We start from the raw sequence: 22763 nt of genomic DNA on the forward strand, positions 1-22763 counted from the left end.
GTTTTGGACCTCTCTGCACTTCAGCGTATCAGCCAGTAATGCTGAGACAGGATCTCATCTTGCCTAAGTAAGAAATCTGGCTGCTTTCTGTGAGAAGATGTTCTTACATTTGCAGGTTAATCAGTTTAGAGTCCTACATTTTTACTACGTCAACTAAATGTTACCTTGCTCTTTCTAAAAATCAGTGGCATCCTCCAAACTCCATTCCTGAGACTCCTATGGTCCATAAATTTTCTTAAAAATGAATTTTAATGTTTAACACAACACTTCATATACCCTGTAAAATGCTGTGTTTCAGAGACAAAATAAAAGTTCTTCCTGTACAATCGTTACTGTAATCCATGCCTGTCTATGAATAGTTAAATTTACTTCTCAGAGATAAAATAAACCCAAAAGAAGTAATCACATGAAACATAAGCCTTATATTACATTACATTATATTATATTATAATTACATTATAATTAACATTATTATATTATATAATTTATATTACCTATATTATACTATATGACCAAGAATACTGCATTCATTGGGCTTATCAGAGAAATGTGCTATTCCACACAAGTGAATTTCCAGGTAAATGAAGTTTTAAGTGGACCCCCTTCCTACTCCACTCACCCTAACTAACTTAGAAAGGAGTTCTGGAAAGAAAAAAGAAAACGGAGGAATGTGAAGAAAAGATCAAGGCCTACATCATAAGTTCAGAGCAGAATGGACAACCTGACCAGACATGAGAAGGGCTGGGAGCCACAACCTTGATCAAGGTGGCCATGCCACTGGAGCCTGACTGCCCCCTCCATCACGTCTACATGCAGACGTTGCAAGACTGTGGGCTATGGTCTTTGACAGCAGGTGCAGAGCTGAAGATGGGCTGTAAAGGTTTGGAGAAAGAGGCTTTGACACTAGAGATATCTTGGGTTAGAAATTTGTGTGGCGTTTTAGTCTATAGTTATTGACCTAAAACTGAAAGATTTGTGAGCAGTTGATCTCAGGGGACTTTGGGGCTTAGTGTGAGTTTTGGGAGCATCTGTAGGCCTTTGAGATGTGTCAAGAAGAGTCTCAGAAGAAAGAGAACAGAGAATTGCTTGGTGGGACTTGTTCAAGGTTCCAATTCTAAAAGAAAGAGAGTAATTTTGACTTGGAGTGGTGAACACACAATGCAGTGTACAGATGATGTGTTGTAGAATCATGAACCAGAAACCAGTATAATTTTATTAACCAGTGTCATCCCAATAAATTCAATAAAATAAACAAACAAACAAACAAACAAAATGGGAGTAAAAAGAGCCTCAAGTACTTTCTTCTGGCTTCTTAGGCTGGCTGGCTCTCCAGGAAAGGATATTGTAATTCAGCACCAGAGTTCTGTTTATGGACCAGAATACTGCCTGTGCCTGGCCTAGAAATTGATGAGGGTAAGGAATTCCAATTCATTTCATTATCTTAGAATACAAACATCTTTGTTTCCTTGACTTGACTATAAAAATAATAATAAACTAACCTGATTTTAATGGCACAATGTCCATTACAAACACCTATTCTTTTTAAGGCAGTGAGAAATAGATTCTATATCAATTGTCACTAGAGTGTCCGTTCTTTGTTTTTGTTTTGTTTGTTTGTTTTTGTTTACCCTAGTCCTTAAACTCAGCTATTATTTCAGGTGACTGTAAGTATTTCTAAAATTGGAAACCTTGGTCTTTTCTTCTGGAAGATAAATATGATAATAGCTGGGAAAACAGTGAGGCAAATCAGTTTCTCTTCTTTTTCTGCATGTAAGTTAACTAAGTTCACTATATTTGACATCATGATGATGTCACATCCTGCTAATTGGATACATTTTTCACTAGATTCCTTAGTATCATTCAACCTTAGTCAATTTGCTTTTCTTTCACCATCAAGCAATCAGCTCCTTTCTTTTTATAGTTCATTCCTTCAGTATGAAGCATTTTTTACCTTATAACTGTCAGTCTACATTCTTTATTTGCTGCAATCCTGGATTTAAAACTCATTTTCTGCAAGAATGTTTCTACAATTAAGTCTATCCCATCCTAATAATCTCCTTATTTGACAGTCCTTTAATATTTATGCTAAATCAATAATAGTTTGCATTAATTGCATGTTTACAGTATACCAGGCACTGTTCTAAGAGCCTTAATGTGCTATTTCATTTATTCCTATGTTGAGTCCTTTGTACTCTTACAGATGAAGAAACTAAGGCACAGAGAAGTGACGTAGCTTGTCCAAGACACTCAGCTAGAGATTCATGAATCTGTATCCCAAACTGACCAGTCGGACCCTAGATCCCACATTTTTAGCAACTAGGCAATTTGTACCCTATTTTCCTTTACATGATAAGATATTTCATTATAAGGCTCATGCCAGTTCCTGTATCAATGTCATGCATGGTTTCTTCAACTAGACTACAAATTTTAAGAAAAAGAAGCCTGTGTGTCCCTTTTCCCATCGTTAAATATAATATGATGGTCTGTTCATAGCAAGCCTTTAATAAGTGCTCTTTAACAAACTCAGCAGTTAAATGACTGGCACAAGACATGTTTCCTGACTTGCTTTCCAGTTATCTACACCAGAGACTTCCCCTGGGCAAGGCAAAAAAACAAATACCATTACTACCGTAAAATTTACTCTGATGTTGATATTTTTGGTCAATGCATGAAGAGCTGAAATCATTCTGTATTGTCTTGTGGTCAATTCATTCTTCCAAAAGTCTTTCTGAAGAAGACTTAGATGGATAGCAACTGGCAGATGATAACAACCCTGAAAGAAAACAAATGAATCACCAATATTGTGTCCATTACACATATTTTGCCACAAACTCTCCTGTTCGTGAAGGATGAATGCCAAATTTATTTACTGTCAGAAATGCCAGATATCTGTCTTTGGAAGCCACTATGCAAAGAAAGGCATGAGGGGCAGAAAATGAGCTAAACTTGACTCCAATAAATATACATGAAGTATTCTATGTAAGAAATTACTGTGAAGTAGAAAGCCTTTACATGGAAGCCATTTTAACATGTATTTTTAATGTCTGTCAAAAAATTTTATCAAACATGGCAAGAGATTAATTTGTATGTTATGTAAATGTTTTATATTCAGTTATTGAAAAACAAATACCATATGATCTCACTTACATGTGGAATCTAATGAACAAAATAAACTGATGAACAGAATAGAAAGAGGCATAGATACATGGAACAGACTGGTAGTTGTCAGTGGGGAGAGGCTGGAGGCCTGGAGGGAGTGGGTTGCAGAACTAGATGAAAGAAAATGAAGGGATTAGCCAAAGAGCATATATGCATAACCCATAGACACAAATAACAATGGGCTAATGGCCTGAAGGAAGTGTGGGGGTCTAGGGCTGAGTGGAGGTAGGCAAAGGGAGAAAAAATGGAGACATCTGTAACAGTGTAAACAATAAAAATAAAATTAAGGTATAGATATGTAAATACATACTTGATGATATATAGAACACATATATTGATAAGAATATCTATTTCCCTATGGCTAGTAAGCAAAAAGATGAAAATTTTACAAAAGAGGGAATATAGTTAGTAAATAAATGTGAAGAAAATATTTAACCTTAATAATGAACAAAGAAATATAAATGAAAACACTAATGAAATATTGTTTTACATCTATTAAGTCAGCTTTAACAATTGGCCTTCCTCTGACATGACCATACTCTGTCCTTATTCACTTGCACTAAGACCTAATGCATGACACTCCATCAGATTCTTTCCCTGGACCACTAAATACTTACCAATTCATTCAATCACTAGCTATTGACTGAGCATCTTGTCAAATCTCATTCTTCCTTTAAGGATCAGCATGAATCTATTCTCTTAACAACTGACCTGAAAAGATTTACCCAACATCAACAGTTTTATAACATTCTTGTTTAGCAAAGTTTCTCAACCTCACCACTATTGACACTTGAGGCTGGATAAGGTTTCAGGAGTGGGAGGGGTACTTTCTGTGCATTATAGGATGCTTAACAGCATCTGTGGCCTCTACTTACTAGATGCCAATAACAAATCCTTCCTCCCTCTCACCCACTCACCAGAAAACTAGACAACCCAAAATATTCGCCATCATCCAAACATTTCTAAATGTTCCCTGAGAGGGCAAAATCATCCCTGACTGATGGGTATAGACTTACCAAGGTGGTCACTTTGTAAGTTATATAAATGTCTAATCATTATGTTGTACATCTGAAACTAATATAATATTATATGTCAACTGTAATTTTTTAAGAAAATAATCATCCCTGACTGAGATTCACTGTTCTGTAGCATTCTTATTTCATTCACGTGGAATTTTGCCTTCTGTTATTAGATGGGCTGTTTAGTTATTGTTCATTTATTGTATGCTTCATTAACTATTTTGGGTATCTGTCATCTTTGAGTAACTGACAAATTCCCTACAGATAGGTGTATTGTGTTATATCTGTCAATGGTTAATGGGTCCCTGTCTTCTGTCCCTGGGTAATTGATTTATTTTGGTGTAGTGCATAATGACAATGATTCTGGAGCCAGATGTCTGTGTCTAAATTCTGATTCCACCATTTACTGGTAACTGAGGCAATTTACTTCACCTCTCCATAGTCCAGTTTTATCATGTATAAAAAAAGGAAAGTAGTATTTTCTTCATAAAATTTTCATGAGAATTTTAAAAATGCATATATGTAAAACACTAAAATAATGCCTTGCCACAATAAATACTATCCAAATATTACCTCTTATAATGAGCATAGAATGCTAAAGGATGCAACTTAGTAAAATGGGTGATTTCCGCTCTACAGGAATGTTTTCTATGGTCGAAAGGACATGAAAACCATATCCAAAAAACTAGAAGACCACATGCAAAATAAAAGGCAAATGTATGTAACAAGCAAGCTGTCACAATGTAGAACATGAATGATTTTCAAATGACTGACAAATATTTGAAAATCAGAGAAGGTTAAATCACAGAGGAATGGAATAGAGGAGGAAGGACTCACAGAGGTAAAATTTGAGTAGAACTTGAAAGGAAGTTGTTGTGAAGAAGTGAGAAAAGAATATAAGGCAGAGAGAAAGTTTCAACCAAAACCCCAGGATGAGAAAAACCATGACACCCTGAGGAGTGTAACTAAACTAGTCTGGCTGGAGCCAGGAAGTTGAAAAGGATGTGTTGAAACAAAACAGAACTCAAAGTCCACATTTTGTCATGTGGAATCAATATACCCATAGGCAATCAAAATTACTCCTATGCATTTTAGTTAGCTGTTATAGTTGCCATTGGTCACTGGAATACCTACAGTTAATGCCCACAGTACAGTACAAAGTAGGTTTTTAGCATACATGTTTCTTTATTTCAACAAGAATAATAAAAATAACTCATGATCATTGAATATTTTCTTCATACCAAATAGTGTACTGAGCACATTATATTTATTATATTTAAATTAAATGAATGTTTTCCCATGGCAGATCACATACCACAGATGAAATTAGTGTATGAAAATACTATACATATTGTAGCTGGATAGTTCACCCAATGTCCCCAATGGCACAAAGGGGACTGAAAAGCTGTGCTCTCAGCTGTTATATTAACATCTTCCACAAGATCTTCTTTAATGCTTTCTCTGTGGCATGTGTCCCCTCATGTGCCTCAGATCTTCTGTCATCCTGAGTTTTTTTCTTTTTTGCTGTACGTTGGATACAACATTTTTTTTAATTGATGCTCTGGTTGTTCTTCACATAGGTACAGTCTTGATCGACGTAATATAGTTTTCATCAGTTACAGTAACTACCTGGACACCTATAATCACTATCAGAAATGAATTCATATACTCATACTAATTTCCAAATTTTTTGTAATTAAAATATTCTTCATAGAATGTAATAGGATTATATTTACTAACTTTCCTAGTAAAATAAAACCTAAATAAAAAATGTTGTTGACTAGATGCAAAATGAAACCAACTTGAATTGATTACAACAATCATTATTACTAGGTCAATGCACCCTGTCTCACATTAAATGAGAGATAAGATTGGAAAGGTGAATTGAAATATTAATTTGACAGTCTAGTTACAGGGGGTGAATTTTACATTAGAGCTATAGGGGTCCTTAAAAAGTTTTGGAGTAGGACAGTGAAATGCTGAAACCAATATTTCAAGATGATAAATTTTGTGGGAGTATGCAGTCAATCGTAGGAGAAAGAAACTAACAGGTAAACATCTGAAAGGTGATAATCCAGGACTGAGTGTAAAAGACATTTAAAAAGGTGAAAGCAACATTACTTATAGATACTAGATATTCGGCTTAAGGGCAAGACAGAACATCTGAATCTACCAAGACATCATCATTAAGATGTCATGATCATGCTCATAATCAGAAAAGATATACACAAACTCCATTTCCTTGCTTACCAGTCATTAGGAAGCTTAAGTCCATGATTTTAGTATCAACTTCTATGCATAGGAAACGCCTTCCAGCGGGTCCCTGCTTTACCCTCCTTGGAAGTCATGGACCTAACTGCCAGTACTCCTCTTTCTAGTCACACAAACACACACACAGTATCTTTGAAGTCCCATGATTTATGTAATTTCTCCCACAAAAAAAAAAAAAAAAAAAAAAAAAAAAAAGGCCATCCTCCCATTCATTGAGCATCCACTGTAGGGCAGCTGCTGCATCTTCATCATCTCACCAAATCCTCAAAACAAGTCTAAGTGTGTACTAAATGATTATCCTTCTATTACAGAAGAAGAAACTGGGGCTTAGACAAATTAAGGGACTTGATCAAGCACCAGAGCTGGAATGAATAAAGAGAGGGAGAGAGGAAGAGAGAAGCCAAAAATAATATACTTTTCATTTCAATAACTTTTTGCTATTTACAAAACATATCCCTATTCCTTATTTCTTTGCATCCTAAAAATAATTATTTTATCAGTAATAAATAGAGTATTTTTTAGGAACAGCTTCTTAGATAACCTTGTTTGAAATTTTTAGGCCAACACGTAGGTATGAAGACGTATTTTTTCCATAATACCAGCTTCCTCCATGTTCCCTGTAATTGACAAGATCCCTACTTCCCGAGAGAGTATACTGACTCATCCTTTTTTAGGAAACTAATCTTAAATACTTATCTCTCCCAAGTCTAAAATCACACCTTTGGAAAGACAAGGAAGGTCAGAGAAATAACAAAAGCACCTAAAGTTCAATCCATATCCACGATATTCTTATCTGCTTATGGAGGAAAATAGCCTATCCATGTTAGTGTTAGCCTTTTAAGCAACACGAATGCCTGAAAATGGGCCTATCTAAAGAGTGAACTGAGGAATGTGCCCATTGACTTGATTGGTTCCTGTTCTGGAGAATGTTCTGTTATGTCTTTCTCCCCTTGCAAAGAGCATGCACCAAAGGTTCACCTGAAGTGATTCTTTCAGAGGCTCCAACGGAAATTTCTTACTAAAGTTTGGCTATTTCTAGTGTAATATCTAGGAAACTCGGGGGTGGGGAGGATCATAACATGATTTACCTGATATTTTCATCCTCTCTTTCAAGCCTCAATAGTTGTCTTAGCATTTCCTTCTAGACTGTGTGTTTGTTGAGGGAAGGGGGGAGTTACTTTCACCACAACAAACGTAAGTGTGGAAACCTTGAGAAGGTCGGCACTAGGTTACTGGCTTTATCTGCAGATAAAAACCTGCACAAAACAGATAATGGTTTATTTTACACCTATTTTACATGTATTTCCCCCCAGCTCACCAAAATGATTGTCTTCAAAGTTTATGTCCATTATTCCTTCACTGTCTTCCCTGCAATCAAGTTCTCTGAATAAATACAGGGGTTGAGTTACAATTAAAAATAATGAGACTCTGCTGGGTCAATGTCCTTGCATGCAGTGAAAAGGTGTGGGCTAATTGCAGGAGCAGAGCTGGGGTGTTTTTTTCCCCCATTTTGCTTCACTTTGATTGGTGGGTTGGCACTTTAAATAAAGATTTCAGGTCTACCCTGAACGAGAGATACAGAGCGAGTCCCAGGCACACACAGTCCAGAAAAAAAAAATTAATTTTCTTTTCTTAGAACTATCTTGGTTGGCATCACCAGGCCCTGAGAGCACAGTGCAGGCCAGCATTGAAGGTAAAATGTGATTTTATGATTTCAATGTGATTCCTGTAAATCCTTTCTTCCTATCTCCAGGTAGCTTTTGTAAATATCTCTCTTCATTTGTCACCAGAAGCTGAATAATAGCTTATTGTAAGCCATTAGCAAATTGCAGAGCAGATATGTCTAATACCCTTCCAGTTAAGAGAAAAAAAAGGAATTATCTAGGAACTTTTTTTTGCTATTTGTGTTGATCAGTGACAGTGTTTAATTTATAAAAATATTAGAAGATTAGCAAATCTCTTGGCTATACAGATTTTTGTTCATGTAAGGGTAAAGAGCCTTTTGAACTTATAAAATAATTTTTAAAAGACAATATTTTAGAAAAAGAAAAACTCAATTTTGAGAAATATTTTCCACTAACATTATAGGAAATTTAAGTATTAATTCTTATTTTTAAAACATAAGTTTGGATTATGTAGGTAACCTAAACACAGAATAATATACCCTATAAATCTGCAAATAAAATTTTGTTTCAAAGTTATTATTGTCTGTATTATATTTCCAATGCATTTCAAAATTTATTCTGGAAGGAAACAAAGTATAACCTCCTGGAAATGGTACTGAATAGACCAAACTTTCGCATAGTAGAGGGATTTTCCAATTCCTGTTTTACTTTACAAAATGAAACAGAGAAGTTAAAGAATACGCATAAAAGTTGTTCCTACATATCTATTTAGGTTGTAGCTCCCCAAAAAAGTACTTGGATATTTCCTAATTGCTTGTCAATTCTTTCCAAAAACTAGTAAATAGAAATCAGTTGTTCAGCAGCGTTTAGATTTTTGGTTTTGCTTTTGTTTTTGTTTTGAACCTGGTTGTTTTGGAAGATCAGATAGTTCATGTGAAGTGTTGTCTTTTAACACTTCTGGAATAAAAATTCATCTGATTTAGCTATCCAATCTAACTCTGTTTCAGATTCCACTTTTCAAGATGAAGAACCTGCTACTGATCTGGTGCCTCCTGGAAATGAGTTCTGCAGTGCCGGTAAGTCAGTGTCTCCTTGAGTGTGTCCCAGAAGAGACATTGTTGGACCCACACAGTACTGAAGGACAGGGGCTGAGAGTCCATGCAGGGACACCTTGGAATTAATCCAGTGGTAATTTCTACTGAGCCAAAAGTCATAGCTTCCCAGGCATCAGCCTTACCCTCCAAAAGAAGTAAGTCAAACAGTTTTTCTGTTCAGAAAGATATTTTAAATATTCCAAAGACAATTTCTAGGTCTTCTATTCATTCAAAGGGAGGGAAGGAATTTTTTAAAAGAAAAAAAAGAAATACTTATGGACTAAGCAATAGCATGGTGATTGCCACAGGGAAGGGAGAGTGGGAGGCAGTAGAAGAGGGTATGGGTGGGATAAATCGTGATAGAAGGAGACTTGACTTTGGGTGGTGAACACATGATACAATATACAGATGATGTATTATAGAACTGTACACTTGAAACCTATATAATTTCATTAACCAATGTCACCCCAATAAATCCAATATAAAATATATTTAAGAAGAGAGAGAGAGTTATGTTGTCCCATTGTACCATGGCACAATTTTCTTATCAACTACTTGCTACCATTCTGAAATTAAAATGGAAAGAGAAAATTTCTCCAAGAAAGTGACATACATTTTCTTCATTTTTAAAAGGACAGTATTAGCAAAATTACTATGGCTACCAAACTGAGCCAGCAATTCCATTTGAAGCTAGTAATTAACCAACAAATTTACATTATAATGAAGATATTGTGTGACAGAGAGCTGAAGCTTCTTAAATCAAAACATTCCATGGCAATGGGGCTAGTTGTATGTTATAGTCACATACCTGGCCCACTCTATCATATATTGAAATAATATTGTCAAAATGCAATTCTTGGCACTAAACTACTCCCATAAGCATGTGATTCTGTTTTCATGAGGACTTTATTCAGCTTCTCACTGCTTTTGGCAAACATTGACCAAGAACCCTCCATGTATCCAGCAATGTGCTGGACACTGAGACCACAAACGTAAATATTACATGGTCTCTTCTCTGGGGAGCTCACAGTCAGCCTCAAGAGCACTTTAAAATATTTCCATTTTCTTGAGAAAGAAGGTTAGCTATTTCGGTTTCTTAAAGTAAAATATTTTGGAAAAAGAGGATGAAAACTGATTTCAAAGATGAATACCTCAGTTCTACAAATAAAACGTTTCCATTCTATTGCTCAACATGAATTTTAAATGAAAGAATTGGAGCTGCCGTTCTAGCTTACCTTTGTCCGATGCTGACACTGAGGCCAGCCTTCATCATCAGTCTAATACCTTGACACTATTGAGACCTATACTACTCCACACTTGTGACAGATCTACTCTAAGGAGCAAGGCAATTGCTTAGGATTGCCAGCTGACTGCCTGCCAAATCAGGTGTCCTTCTCCTTCTGTTTCCCCATGGGAAATGTATCCCCTGCCTATTAACATTTATATAAATATTGTTCTTTAATCCACGACTTGGAGCAGTTGGAAAGCAAAGCATGCTTTGTTCTATAGTTGAATCTGCTGTCCAAGATACCTTATTTGTGTACTAGCCAATGGGAGGAAAGAAGGCTCTCCTCTCACAGTTCCTGCAAATTCTGAACAACGTGCATTCTGCGGAACACACACCCACATCACTCTTGCTGTCTACATAGCTAAACTTTTTCTCTATTTGGAATATTAACTCACATTTATAACTTCTTTCCCTCTATCCATTTCCAAAACCGAATTATTTGGAGAAATTTGCATGATGACTTTGAAGGTGGAATTTTACCTATATTAAAAAAAGTAGGAGGTGAAGGATAAATAATATATGTTCAAGAAAATATTCCTGACCTTCTTACTCACAAAGAAAAATAATTTAAATGCATTTAGTGGAGATTTTGTAAATGTTTGTGGTGTGATGAAGAAAGGAAGGCATTAAAACCCTTTGACCCTAGACACTAAGAATATCCAAAAAACCAGAGACCCTCAAAATGCAGTTAACTCTATTTCCTACTCTTCCATTCCCATTTTTCCCACTGCTATCTGTGCATATTAACAAGGATTGGTTTAAAATAGAAAATATTTTACATTTGAAAAACCTAGTTGTAAATATAGCTATATTTTTAACAACTAAAACATATTAGTAGAACTTAGAGCTAGAATTTTTTTTATTTAAGAATAAATAGTGTTGATATGATGCCAAAAATATAAACCCAGGTCCACTAGTTTACACATAAAATAATCTTTCACTAAAGATGAGGGAAGATTTGTTGAAGCCCTTTGAATAGGAGGCAAGTTTCATTTTGCACAGGGTTTTGCCGAATGCTGTAATCACATGCCCCACTCCACAAACCAGCAGCATGCAGGTTTGTCACACACACAAGAAAATTGATCTCAAGTTGGTCCCCTCTGCTTGATAACATTTAAGAATATAAAGTACTCTTACTTTTCTATTTTGTTACTTTATTTTACTTCTTCTGTAACTTACTAAACTAAAATAAAATGTTGCTTTTAAAGCATCATAGCATTAAAATACAGACAAATGGTAGATGATTTTTGAAGGAGCAAAATTGTTAAATAGTGCATTAATTCCCCCAAATAATGTAAATTACTCTTCTCTCTGCCCAAAAGTTCAAGTTATTTGGGTAATAAACCAAATAATGGCCTCCCAGCTGTACTTTCTACCAATGGGTAAGGAAGTTTCTCACCAAAGAGAACAAAAAATTATTCTTATTTCCATTCAGGTGTTTCCTCAGCAACCTGGGACACCGGGCATGGCTAGTTTGAGCCTGGAGGTATGTATTGTCAGAGCTTTCACATTTAATTTTCACATCTGTATGTTCCTGACAGGGGAGAAACACAGTGGGCTGTTTCTCAGTTTTCCTAGTCAGAAATCAGTGCTGTCCTCTTGTACAGTTCTAGAGAAGCTCATGACATTTATTAGAGCCTTTGTTTAACATTGTACTTTAAATTTTCAAGTACTTCAGTCCTTAGAACACCATCTGTATGTGAATCAAAGCAATACAATTATTTAAGACCTGATATGAATACATTAATATAATTACTACATTCATATAATTACTATATTAATTCAAACACATTGTTCTAGAGTGCCAAATGGTTTATATTTAGTTCCTTCTCCTTATGCTGTATTATAAAGTTCCCATAAAGAAAATTTACCTTACAAAATTTTGTTATCTGTAAGAGTTTCTGTAAATAACACTAACGGTGCACCTGCTGCATAACCTGTGGTAGTCTCATTATACTGCTCATAACTAATATATACTCTGTTTAGAAAATCCCAGCAAAATAGAATTTTTGACCATATTAATAGAAAATATTGATGGTCACAATTAGAAAAATATTTATGAAATTATAAATTTTTCACAATACCTTATAAAATTTCCTCTTCAGGTTATAACAATCAGAGGGTCATCAGTACCTATACAGGCTAGATGTTTACTTCACATGCAAGCTAATTTCCCTGAGTTATTTTTTCTCACTTTCCAAATTAAATTCAATTCAAAGCACTCGAAACCCATTCCCATTAAATTGAAATTGACTTTCTTTTGAATTGCTGGTATTCTTGACAATCTATCCAGATACCATTTTCTCCAATGTCTTTTATGTATTTTTTTTTTATTTTGAGGACTTTTTTGTTTGGGAAGAAGATGGAGATTGTCTCATTTTGTTTTGTTTGTCTGGTTTTTTTTTTCAAATTCCTCTTTAGATTGAATTTTAAAAGGCAAACTAAGGTAAAGGGGGAGCAAAAGTCAACGAAGTAATGTTCTCGTAATTCCATTTATATTTCCGTTGAATGGACTCTTTTCCCATGTTTCAATGTGATCTCAATTAAATGATGCTTTTTCTCTTAATTAATAATGAAAAGTAGGGTCACTACTTTAATGTCAATAATAACAACAATAGCAAAACCAATTTCAACATTTCCACTTTTCAGGCATAATTAGTATCTACTTCTATTTTATTCAAATTGACCCATTCCAAACTTTGTGCTAATAATATATCTTGAGAAATAAGTTGTGTAGTACAGAAAAGGAACATCTATCATAAACACTAACCTACTCTTTTTTTTCTTTACAGACAATGAGACAATTGAGCACTTTGCAGGGTTTAAACATGCTTTCGCAGGTAACCTTATTTTCGAATATTTCTTACTGCAAGAATTAATGGCGATCATGGTAGTGACACTAGCAACAGCATTGTCATTTATAAAATATGTTTGTGAACAGGTGATATCCTAAATAATGGAAGAAAACATAAGTAACTGAGATAACCTAAAACAGAATAAGATTCTGGGTTGGGCTGGCAAGGAAATATAAAAGCTATTAAGTTTTCTTTAGTAAAAAAAAAAAATCTTTATTTTGAATTATCAATTTTATTATACAGCCCAAAATATGAGTTATTAAAAAGCTAAATCCCAAACAAATTTATGAGGATATTGCCATCTGGCTCAGAATGGAATGTAAGTTTGTGGGAAGAGAGTTTACCTATCCATATTAAATTAACCAATATTACTCTTTCTTTTCTTTCTCTATACTTTCTGTGGATCTTTTAGTAAATAAAAAGAAAATTTAAGCTGACATTGAAATAGAAATATGTTTCTCTTTCTCTTTTTCCCCCATGTGTTTAGTACTCAAGATTTGGCTTTGGGAAATCATTCAATTCTTTGTGGATGAATGGTCTCCTCCCACCACATCCCCCTTTCCCATGGATAAGACCAAGCCAACACGAAACTCAACAGGTAAGTTAGTTGTGTCAATGTGTTTAAAACATCAAGCTTTAAAAACTTCCCCTACTTAATTCTCTAAATTGTCATACAACACCCACAGATAGGTAAGAGTAATGAATAAAAAAGTTATCCAAATACCAAGTACGTCAAAACTTGTGCTGGGTAAGAAGGGTGAAGGGATTAAGCAAAGGAAAAAGAACAAAGAAGACTCATGGACACAAACAACCATGGTGATAGCCAGAGGAAAAGGGTAGGAGGTGGTAGACAGGGTATAAGATAAATGGAGACTTGACTTGGGGTGGTAAATATGCAATACAATATACAGATTATGTATCGTAGAATTGTATGCATGAAACCTGTATAATTTTATTAACCAATGTCACCCCAATAAATTTAATTTAAAAAACTTGTAACCGTTTTTAGTACTTCAGAATATTTTAAATAAAATGGTCCAAATTTTCAATCCATTTAAACGTTTACTTCAAACAGGAAGATACAGGCTCTAAAATATGAGACCTATGTTAAAAACATCAGCAATGACAATAAGCTATCCTCAAAATGGAAACAAGCTAAATTCTGGTCAATTCTCAGTTTAATCAAGATTCCCCAAATAATTAATAAAAAGCACATTTAAAACGATGCCAAAGTCAGGGTTAAAACATCAGGACCCTACAGCAATCAATAAATACATCAGTTAACTTTAACTGTTATTCATTAGATGTCTAATACATTAACCAAATTGTAGATTGGGAGTGAAAGTGAAGATATTTAAGAATAGCTCCAAGGCTCGTGGAATTTCAGATCTGACTGGGAAGTAAGACAAAACAACATATTACAAGGTGCTAAATTGTGAAGTATCAGTAATGAACGAGGAAAAAGGAATGAAAGCCATTGGAGTTTAGAGATGAACAATGTTTGTTGTGAGATCCATTTTGAGGAGCTGGCGATCAATTTAAAAATAATAGGGAGCCATTCACCACAGGTAATTTTAAAGAAGGTCAACAATACATGGTTGTTTTAACAGGGACTTTTAAGTCTAGGTGGCCACCCACAACAGGTAGCTTTGCCCACCAAACCATGTTTAGTGTGACAGTAAATTACGTTAATGGTGGCTGTTTCTCATTTTGTTTCCCAAATGGGCTCTCTGGCACAGAAATTTGATTGGTATTTTATTTAATTACTCTTCCTCCTTTCATTAACTCAAAAAAAAAAATATTAAGTATCTGTCATGTACCAAGCACTTGTTAAGGGCTATGTTAAGTCCTGAGGCTATAAAGATAAATAAGACGTATCTCTCTCAGTGACTGGGAACAAAAATTGGTAACAAATAATTGTAATCCAGTGAGAAAGGGGTAAAAGAAAGATGCATAGAGGCAACTGTGAGGACCTAGAGGGGGAAACGATTCGTTCTACAAGGCAGTTCACATAGCTCCCTATCTCCATGAGCAGACTCCTTCAAAGTACAAAGTTCCACGAGCTCTTTTGCTTTAGAAATTCTAGACACCACAGTTCAGTGAGCCATCGCTTACTGACACTCCTTTCAAATTTCTCTGCAGTATGAATATTCTTTGCCTGTGCATCCCCCACCTCTCCCATCGCAGCCATCCCTGCATCCTCAGCTGCCAGGACAGAAGCCTTTCCTCCAGCCCACTGTTGTAACCTCCATCCAGAACACAGTCCAGAAGGGAGGACCCCAGCCTCCGATTTACCAGGGACAGCCACCCTTGCATCAAGCAGAAGGACCAATGATTCAACAACAGGTGGCACCATCAGATAAGCCACCGAAGACCGAGGTAATTTGTTTCTCTGAAGTCAGATCTGGACTACCACTAATTTAATGAAAGTAAACCAATTTGCAGAGCACAAGTAAATACTCAGAGCTTTAAGGCATAAAGCATGAAATGCAATATGTTTTTAATCAATTTACTGAAGTAGAACATAAATATCCATTCCTATACTTTGCCATCAGGGATGGGGCATGGATTCTGAAAGATCCAGTGTCTGTAAATTTTGGTTTCTTAAATGCAAAAAAAAATGAAAGCTTTCAGAGAAAATAGGGAAGCCTAGAGAAGTCCAGGATTCCTATCATCTGGGTCCTTTTCACTGTTGGAAAAAAGAGAAAAGTGATTGATCCCACAGCATTGCAAGTAGTATTTTGCATTATTATTTCTCTACCTGCTAGTAGAGAAGACAACCATGCAAAAGTGTCTTGCAATAATGTAGAGAAAAGAACCATGGACAGAAAAGGAAGGTACCATAGAACTAGTATGCTGCAGACACTTGACGTTCCCCATATCATTCTGACTCTAGTCCCGTAAAATAGATATTAATTATTATCCTCTTAAAAAAGGAGAAGGCAGGCTTTGAGAAGTTATAAAATTTTCCTGGTATCACACAAAAATTAAGTGGCATCAGCAGGATTCAAACCAACCTGGTATGATCTGATTCCAAAAACTCATTACTTTCCACTGTGCAAGACAAAGCAAATCCACAACAGACACACTGCGTCTCCCTGCTTATGCTCTTGAGTCCTGTCAGAAACAGGCGATTGTAATCTCTCAGTGTGTAGCCAACACTGATTAAAGTAAAAATTGGGAAACTTATTTGAGATTGTTTTATCATATTCATAAATAAGAGTACATTTGCTTTACTTTTTCTATTTTGGTAGCTTAGTAATTTTAATATTTCTCTGTGATGCAGCTACCAGGAATGGATTTTCCTGGCCCACAAGATCCAACAGTAAGTACAGATCTCAATGAAACTTTCTTGGGAAAAATATATCATCCTTCAAGAAAGGAGAGTAAAAAATTTAAATTGCCTCACACATTATGAATAAGAATTATAATGAGTTCCTTTGTTTTCTTAAATATTAAATATTTCTTTGTCTCAAGAATACATCTGAAAATGTGTGTCATGCAACTGTTAGAAATGGCTGTAATAGAGGGTTAGCCTGTGTTGTAGCAAATGTGAATTACTTCTCCTGTTTTCTACCCCTTAAAGATTTTCTCAATAGCCCGTTTGATATCTCAGGGACCAATTCCACAAAATAAACCGTCTCCAGTAAGTGTTTTTTAATACTACTTTTCTGTTTGTAATTCCCTTAAAAGTTTTTCCCTTGGAAAATGCATTTTGTGTTGATTATTGTATTTATATTTAGCTTTTTCCAGGAATGTTTTACATGTCCTATGGTGCAAACCAACTGGTAAGTCTGTATTCTATAACCAGTATCATTTTTTAATTAAATGTTTTCTTAAGAGCTAAAATTATAAAATCCGGGCCTCACACAATAGATCCCCTATTCTCTCAGTACATAAGTTAGCAACTGAAATGGCAAGGAGACACTTCCTATCTGGATAATTCTGGCCAGACACACACACACACACACACACACACACACACACACACACACACACACACACACACACACGCAAGACATTAAAGAAAAGGTAAATTTGCTGTCTCAATTATCCAAGTTGGCTACATTTATTAAATAATACCTGTCTCACCACTTTACTCTGCCTCTGGACACAGCATTAATGTTAAGATTTAAATATGAAGGAGAAACTAATGTCTTGAGTAGCTGCAGTAGGAGTCAGCTGGCTCATAATACAATGCAGTGTTTCTTTTTGAACAGAGTGCTCCTACCAGGCTTGGTATCATGAGTTCAGAAGAAATGGTGGTGAGTAATATCTTCCAACTTTTCTTAAAACAGTGTCCAGGGAGAACAGTCACAGATGACTGGCCGCAAGAGGTATTGGCTATGAATGTAGCCAAATACACAGCATGGGACTCCGATTGTTCAACCCCAAAACCAAAAGCTTGATTCTGAAGCAGCATGCAAAGATTTCATCACATTTCCCTCATATACATTTCTGAATGATGACCATTCTTGAGCATAGGGTTTTGCCCTATTTCTTAACTAAGAGGAAAAAAGAAATCTCTCTTGAAAAGTCATCATTGAACCGCAAACACTTCAAACTAAGAAAGATACCCATGGTTCATACAAAGTTCCTATCCCTCCTCAGAACTTTTAACCCCTCAAAACAAATTCAACAGCATCACAAATCATTTGGACTCAAAACTGAGATCAAGAAGAAAAAGAAAATTAACTATGTTTAAAATTTCATTATTATATAATTGAAAGTACATTAAAAAGCTAATTCAAGTATATTCTTATTCTGTATCATTATCCATGCATATTACAACTTTAAAATGCTAAGTCAATAGACTCACACAATTTGATTTTTTTTCTCTTAGAAATTTCATGTTACATCTGTTCGAGCACAAAGCAAAACAAAAGCACAATGAATTAACAAAGCATTAGCAACTGTAGGTCTTAGCAAATTAATAAAGAAACCCATATGCTATCGCTGAAAGAAAATTTGCATCTCAGCATTGAGTGCCTTCTGTAAGCTAGACACAGAGAAAGATACAATAGAGGCAAAATAAGTAAGTGTCCAGTTCTCAGGGGGTTTACAGTCTAATCAATGGAAGAGGTCAATACTAGGGCAGCTAATGTCGAAATCTTGTGATAACACTATCATAGCTATAAAATGGGGAAAAAAATAGGGCCATTCAGCCCAGCCCTGGGGTTTAAAATGCCACCTCTAGAGGGGTTGATGCAAAAAGGTAAGAGTAGAGAGCCAAAAGAAGGTGAGAGAGAAAGAGTATTGTATCTATATAACACCAACACAATTGGTCCAAAATTTCGTGTTAATTATCATCTTATAATTTTAATTACTTTATATTCTGCCTCATATTCAAAAGCCTTTCTATAGCTTACAAAAAACACACAGTAGGTGTAACCAAAAAAATTGAAAATAGAATTTAAGTGAATCAAAGTTATAAGAAAATGAGAATACAGATATGCAAGTTACAAAGCCCTGAACAATTGCCGTAAATAGCCTGATATTTTGGTTGCAAAATTTTGGGCAGCAAAGGGGAAAAAATAGAAATATATTCAGTTCTAGAGTTCTAAGTGCCCAAAGGAAGAAAGTATTTCAGTTCCTCCAGAAAAATCAAGCTTCTTTTTTTAAAAAGGGAAAAAAACTGTCTTACACGGGGCCTCACTCATTTGAGGGATAACCGAGAAAAGATATTGATGCAATCCTCCAAAACACCCCTCAATAAACTCAGGAATGGCTGTGTTTTTGTTTGTTTTATGACGGTAATGCCCATTTGAGTTGCTTATTGTTTTCTTAAAACTGAATTCAGATGACCTTTTGCCTGTAGACTTGTCTCTTTCCTATCCTTTCATCCAGGCGTGGCAAAGGGTCTCCATCTCCCTTTCAGGAAAGCAGGCTTCCCCGCCAGGAATATGCAGAATTCTCTCCCTTTTATTTCCAAGCCAATTTAGTGAGAAATGTGCTTACACAAAGCTGTCAGCCAGCTTCCTGTTCCCTATCAGTTTTTTATGGTTTCTTGGTGAATCTGACCAGGAATAAGTGCATGGTATAGAGTTGTATGTGATAACAGTGTCTTTGGTAAATGTTTTCTTCCAGGGAGGCAGAGGAGGTCCCCTGGCCTATGGAGCCATGTTCCCAGGATTTGGAGGCATGAGGCCAAGCCTTGGAGGGTTGCCTCCCCACCCTGGCATGGGTGGGGACTTTACTCTGGAATTTGACACCCCGATCACTGCAACCAAAGGCCCAGAGAAGGGAGAAGGACCTGTGCAAGGCACCCCCGTTCCGCCAGAGGCCAATCTAGCCAATCCAGAAAACCCAGTTCTGCTTCCAGAGGCAGTGGTTCCTGGTGCCCTCGGAGGGCTTCTCGCTCTCCCGAAGGACAATATTCCCAGCCTAACCAGAGGCCCTGCAGGGCACAGCAAGGGATCCCCAAGGGTTACCCCAGCAGCCGCTGACCCACTGATGACCCCTGGATTAGCTGATGTTTATGAGCCCTACAGTGTTGATATGACTACACCCTTGGGAGAAACAACCATCGATACCACAGCGACCCCAGACACAGAGCAAACATCGATGCCAGGAGACAAGGCCCAGCAGCCCCATATTGTGCATAATGCGTGGCATTTCCAAGAGCCCTGAGAGCCTTGAGAGATGAGCTACTTTCTGTAGGCACAAGCTCCCAGGCTTTGTCCCCACAACCTGTCTTCTTCCCAAAACACTTACTACCCTTCTGCAGCAAAGGCATTAAAAGTGCTCATCATATATTAATAAATTCAAGTGGCAGAAATAGTGTAGGTTCCCTTCTTGCTCTCATTCTCTTATTGAAATAACATGTATTGACTCTGTGACATAGAAATACTGTTAATCTCTGCATTTGAAAATCACTGTTTCTTAGCTGTCTTAGGCATCATAGAATTTCTCTTGCTAGTATGACACTGTTATATCCGGAAAATGTGACACTGCTTTGGATATTTTTCTCTAAGCAAAGGCACATATTCTCAGAATTATAAGCTATTTCATTCAAATGTTATTAAATGGGGATCAGTGGACAATCTCTAGCTGGTATTACTGGGTTTGGTATGTTGGATTTTAAGTTCTCATTTGTAGAGTATTTTATTTAGTAAAAACATCTAGCCTATTTTAAATAAAGAATTTTTCTCACTGAAAATATCAGGTATTATATGTTTATTATTTACATATATTTAAATGGTTAAGAAAAGCATACCCATCCCCTACCTTTGCTACTCTTTAACTCATTTTATTCTATTCAACCATTCTTTCATGGAAAGTCTGTTGAGTATCTGTTGATGTCCCAGTTACTATACTAAGCAACAGGGACATAGTCCCTTCCCTCATAACTTACAAGAAGTCAGACAACCACAATAATAACAAAAGCAGACACTCTGGGGAAAGTTCAAGTACTTTACATATATTATCTCAAAACAACACTGCAAAATAGATATTTCCAAACCTACTACACAGGTGAAAAGTGCTATGAAGAGGTCAAGTACCATGTGAGAATTAGCTCTTCCCTGTGAAATACAACAAGGGAAAAGTGGGCCCAGAAAATGATCATTACTTTTCACCAGACTAAGTATGTACCAGTGAAGGCTATTTGCCTCCACTAAGAGGTTCTAAAACCAAGTGTGGTCATGCCTGAAAAGTAGCCTCCTGCTCTATTCTCTCCACTTCCTCCCACGTTGCCCAGGCCAGGTCTTAGACTCCACAGAACTGAGACTCCCTTTCATCCCCTATGAAGATCCCGGGGGTGCAGGAAAAGAGCCCTGGGATGCTTCGGGAGCCTTGGCAGGAGCACGCAGCCACCACCTATTGTCTCCCTCCCTCAGGCAGAGCTCCACTCACCCCCACTCTGTGGCTAGAGCCTAAAGCGACATGCAGGAGTTTAACATTCAGTTTGTGTCCCATAGTGTCTCTGCCAAAGGTGCAAGGGCAGGAGAATGACCTCCGCTGAGAGCCCCCTGAGACCCACTTTAGCAATCTATACACCCTCTTAACAAGCAGCATGTGAAAAGACATACAGACGGATCTGGATTCAAACCTTGACCTCACATCTAACCACCTATGACTCTGTGAGACTTAATCTCTCTGCTCCTCTGTTTTCATTTTTATGGTGGAGCTATAACCCAAACCAACTCACAAGGTCATTATGAGACACAAATTAGATAAAGTACACAAATAAAATTGCTGAATCATAGTAGTTTCCTTCTTTCCTACTGATCTTTTTCATAAAAACAACCTGGCAAAATAACAGCAGTAACAATGGAAGGATGAAATTGTTCCCTTCCTCTGATGAATTTGTGCTTTTCTGCTCATATACCACACACTGCCCTTCTGATTCTTCTTGGTAATTTGGAATGTGCGTTTGTGAGATCACATATATTTTGGTTTCACTGATGAATGTTGTCATATCAAGGGCTCAAGGTTGGTCTCTGCTGTTGGCAGGCCAAGCACTTAAAATGTTAATAGATCAACTTTGACAAGGGGGAATATACCATGTCGATGAACCCTTGAATAACATCTGTCCCTGCCACCATACACTTTAAACACTGACCCACAGAGCAAACACCAAAGTGGGCCAGGGAAAGAGGCTGAATGTCACCCAAGAGGTTGGGGGAGATCTTCGTTATTGAGAATTTCCTCCACCGGGACTTCCCTGGATGAGGCATTTACATGAGAAACGAATATTTTCATACCATATCCTATTCTGAGAGGTCTATGCAAATAGCCTACCTTCTGGACCTCCTTATTACTAATACATCAGTTTTATTCTTTCACAGTCCCTGACCAATCTGATAGAGACCCTGAGTAAGTGTCAGTCTCTATCTCAGGCCATGTCTTCTTCCAGACAATACAGACAATCAGGAGTATCATTTAAAGTTCTGCCCACTGAGTGGGGCTATGGTACATTAACTCTTCACTTCTGGCATGGATGCCAGAAATCCATGAACTAGGCACACACTCTTCTCTCTACATTAATTGATCACAGATAAGATAGATATGATTGATTCTCCAAACTGGGACTCTTTTGCTAATGAAAAGTGGTATTGGGAACAATGAAGGAATGTTGAACAACAGGTATAAACCTGTAATGTAATACCGAGGCAAAGCTCAGATACCTGGTTATTCTTGTCATATGGAATTCCCCATGAAGCCAAATGTATAGAATGGGGGGGGGGAGCATCAAAGTTATAAAAAGGGAGTACATTAAAATCTGAACCACTTGTTTATATAATTTACTTGAGCCTTCTAGGCTGATGTCATACTTATCATTTTAACTTAAGATGGAATGCTGCTGTTTATATTCAATTTTATGGTTCAGTGTATTATCTATCACCTAGTTCAAGATGGACAACACAAATAGGAGAATCACTTGACATCCCATAATCAGGCACATTGTCTCTGTCAGGGTTCAGTAAAAAGGCAAAAACTATTATACTTCT

At 36.5% G+C, this 22763-nt stretch overlaps 1 protein-coding gene across 1 annotated transcript; it reads left to right on the forward strand.

Moving 5' to 3' along the window:
- Positions 1-771: 771 nt before the first annotated feature.
- AMBN (ameloblastin) lies at positions 772-19941 on the forward strand. The gene is made up of 11 exons (XM_054594385.1): positions 772-918; positions 9082-9150; positions 11892-11942; positions 13249-13296; positions 13799-13909; positions 15454-15690; positions 16598-16636; positions 16898-16957; positions 17055-17099; positions 17532-17576; positions 19399-19941. The coding sequence occupies exons 1-11, from the start codon at positions 772-774 to the stop codon at positions 19939-19941; spliced, it is 1395 nt and encodes a 464-aa protein (XP_054450360.1).
- Positions 19942-22763: the final 2822 nt, after the last annotated feature.

Source organism: Pteronotus mesoamericanus, unplaced genomic scaffold (assembly GCF_021234165.1).
Source record: "Pteronotus mesoamericanus isolate MK-2021 breed Mesoamerican mustached bat unplaced genomic scaffold, CSHL_Meso_final contig_130, whole genome shotgun sequence".
Lineage (NCBI taxonomy): Eukaryota > Metazoa > Chordata > Mammalia > Chiroptera > Mormoopidae > Pteronotus > Pteronotus mesoamericanus.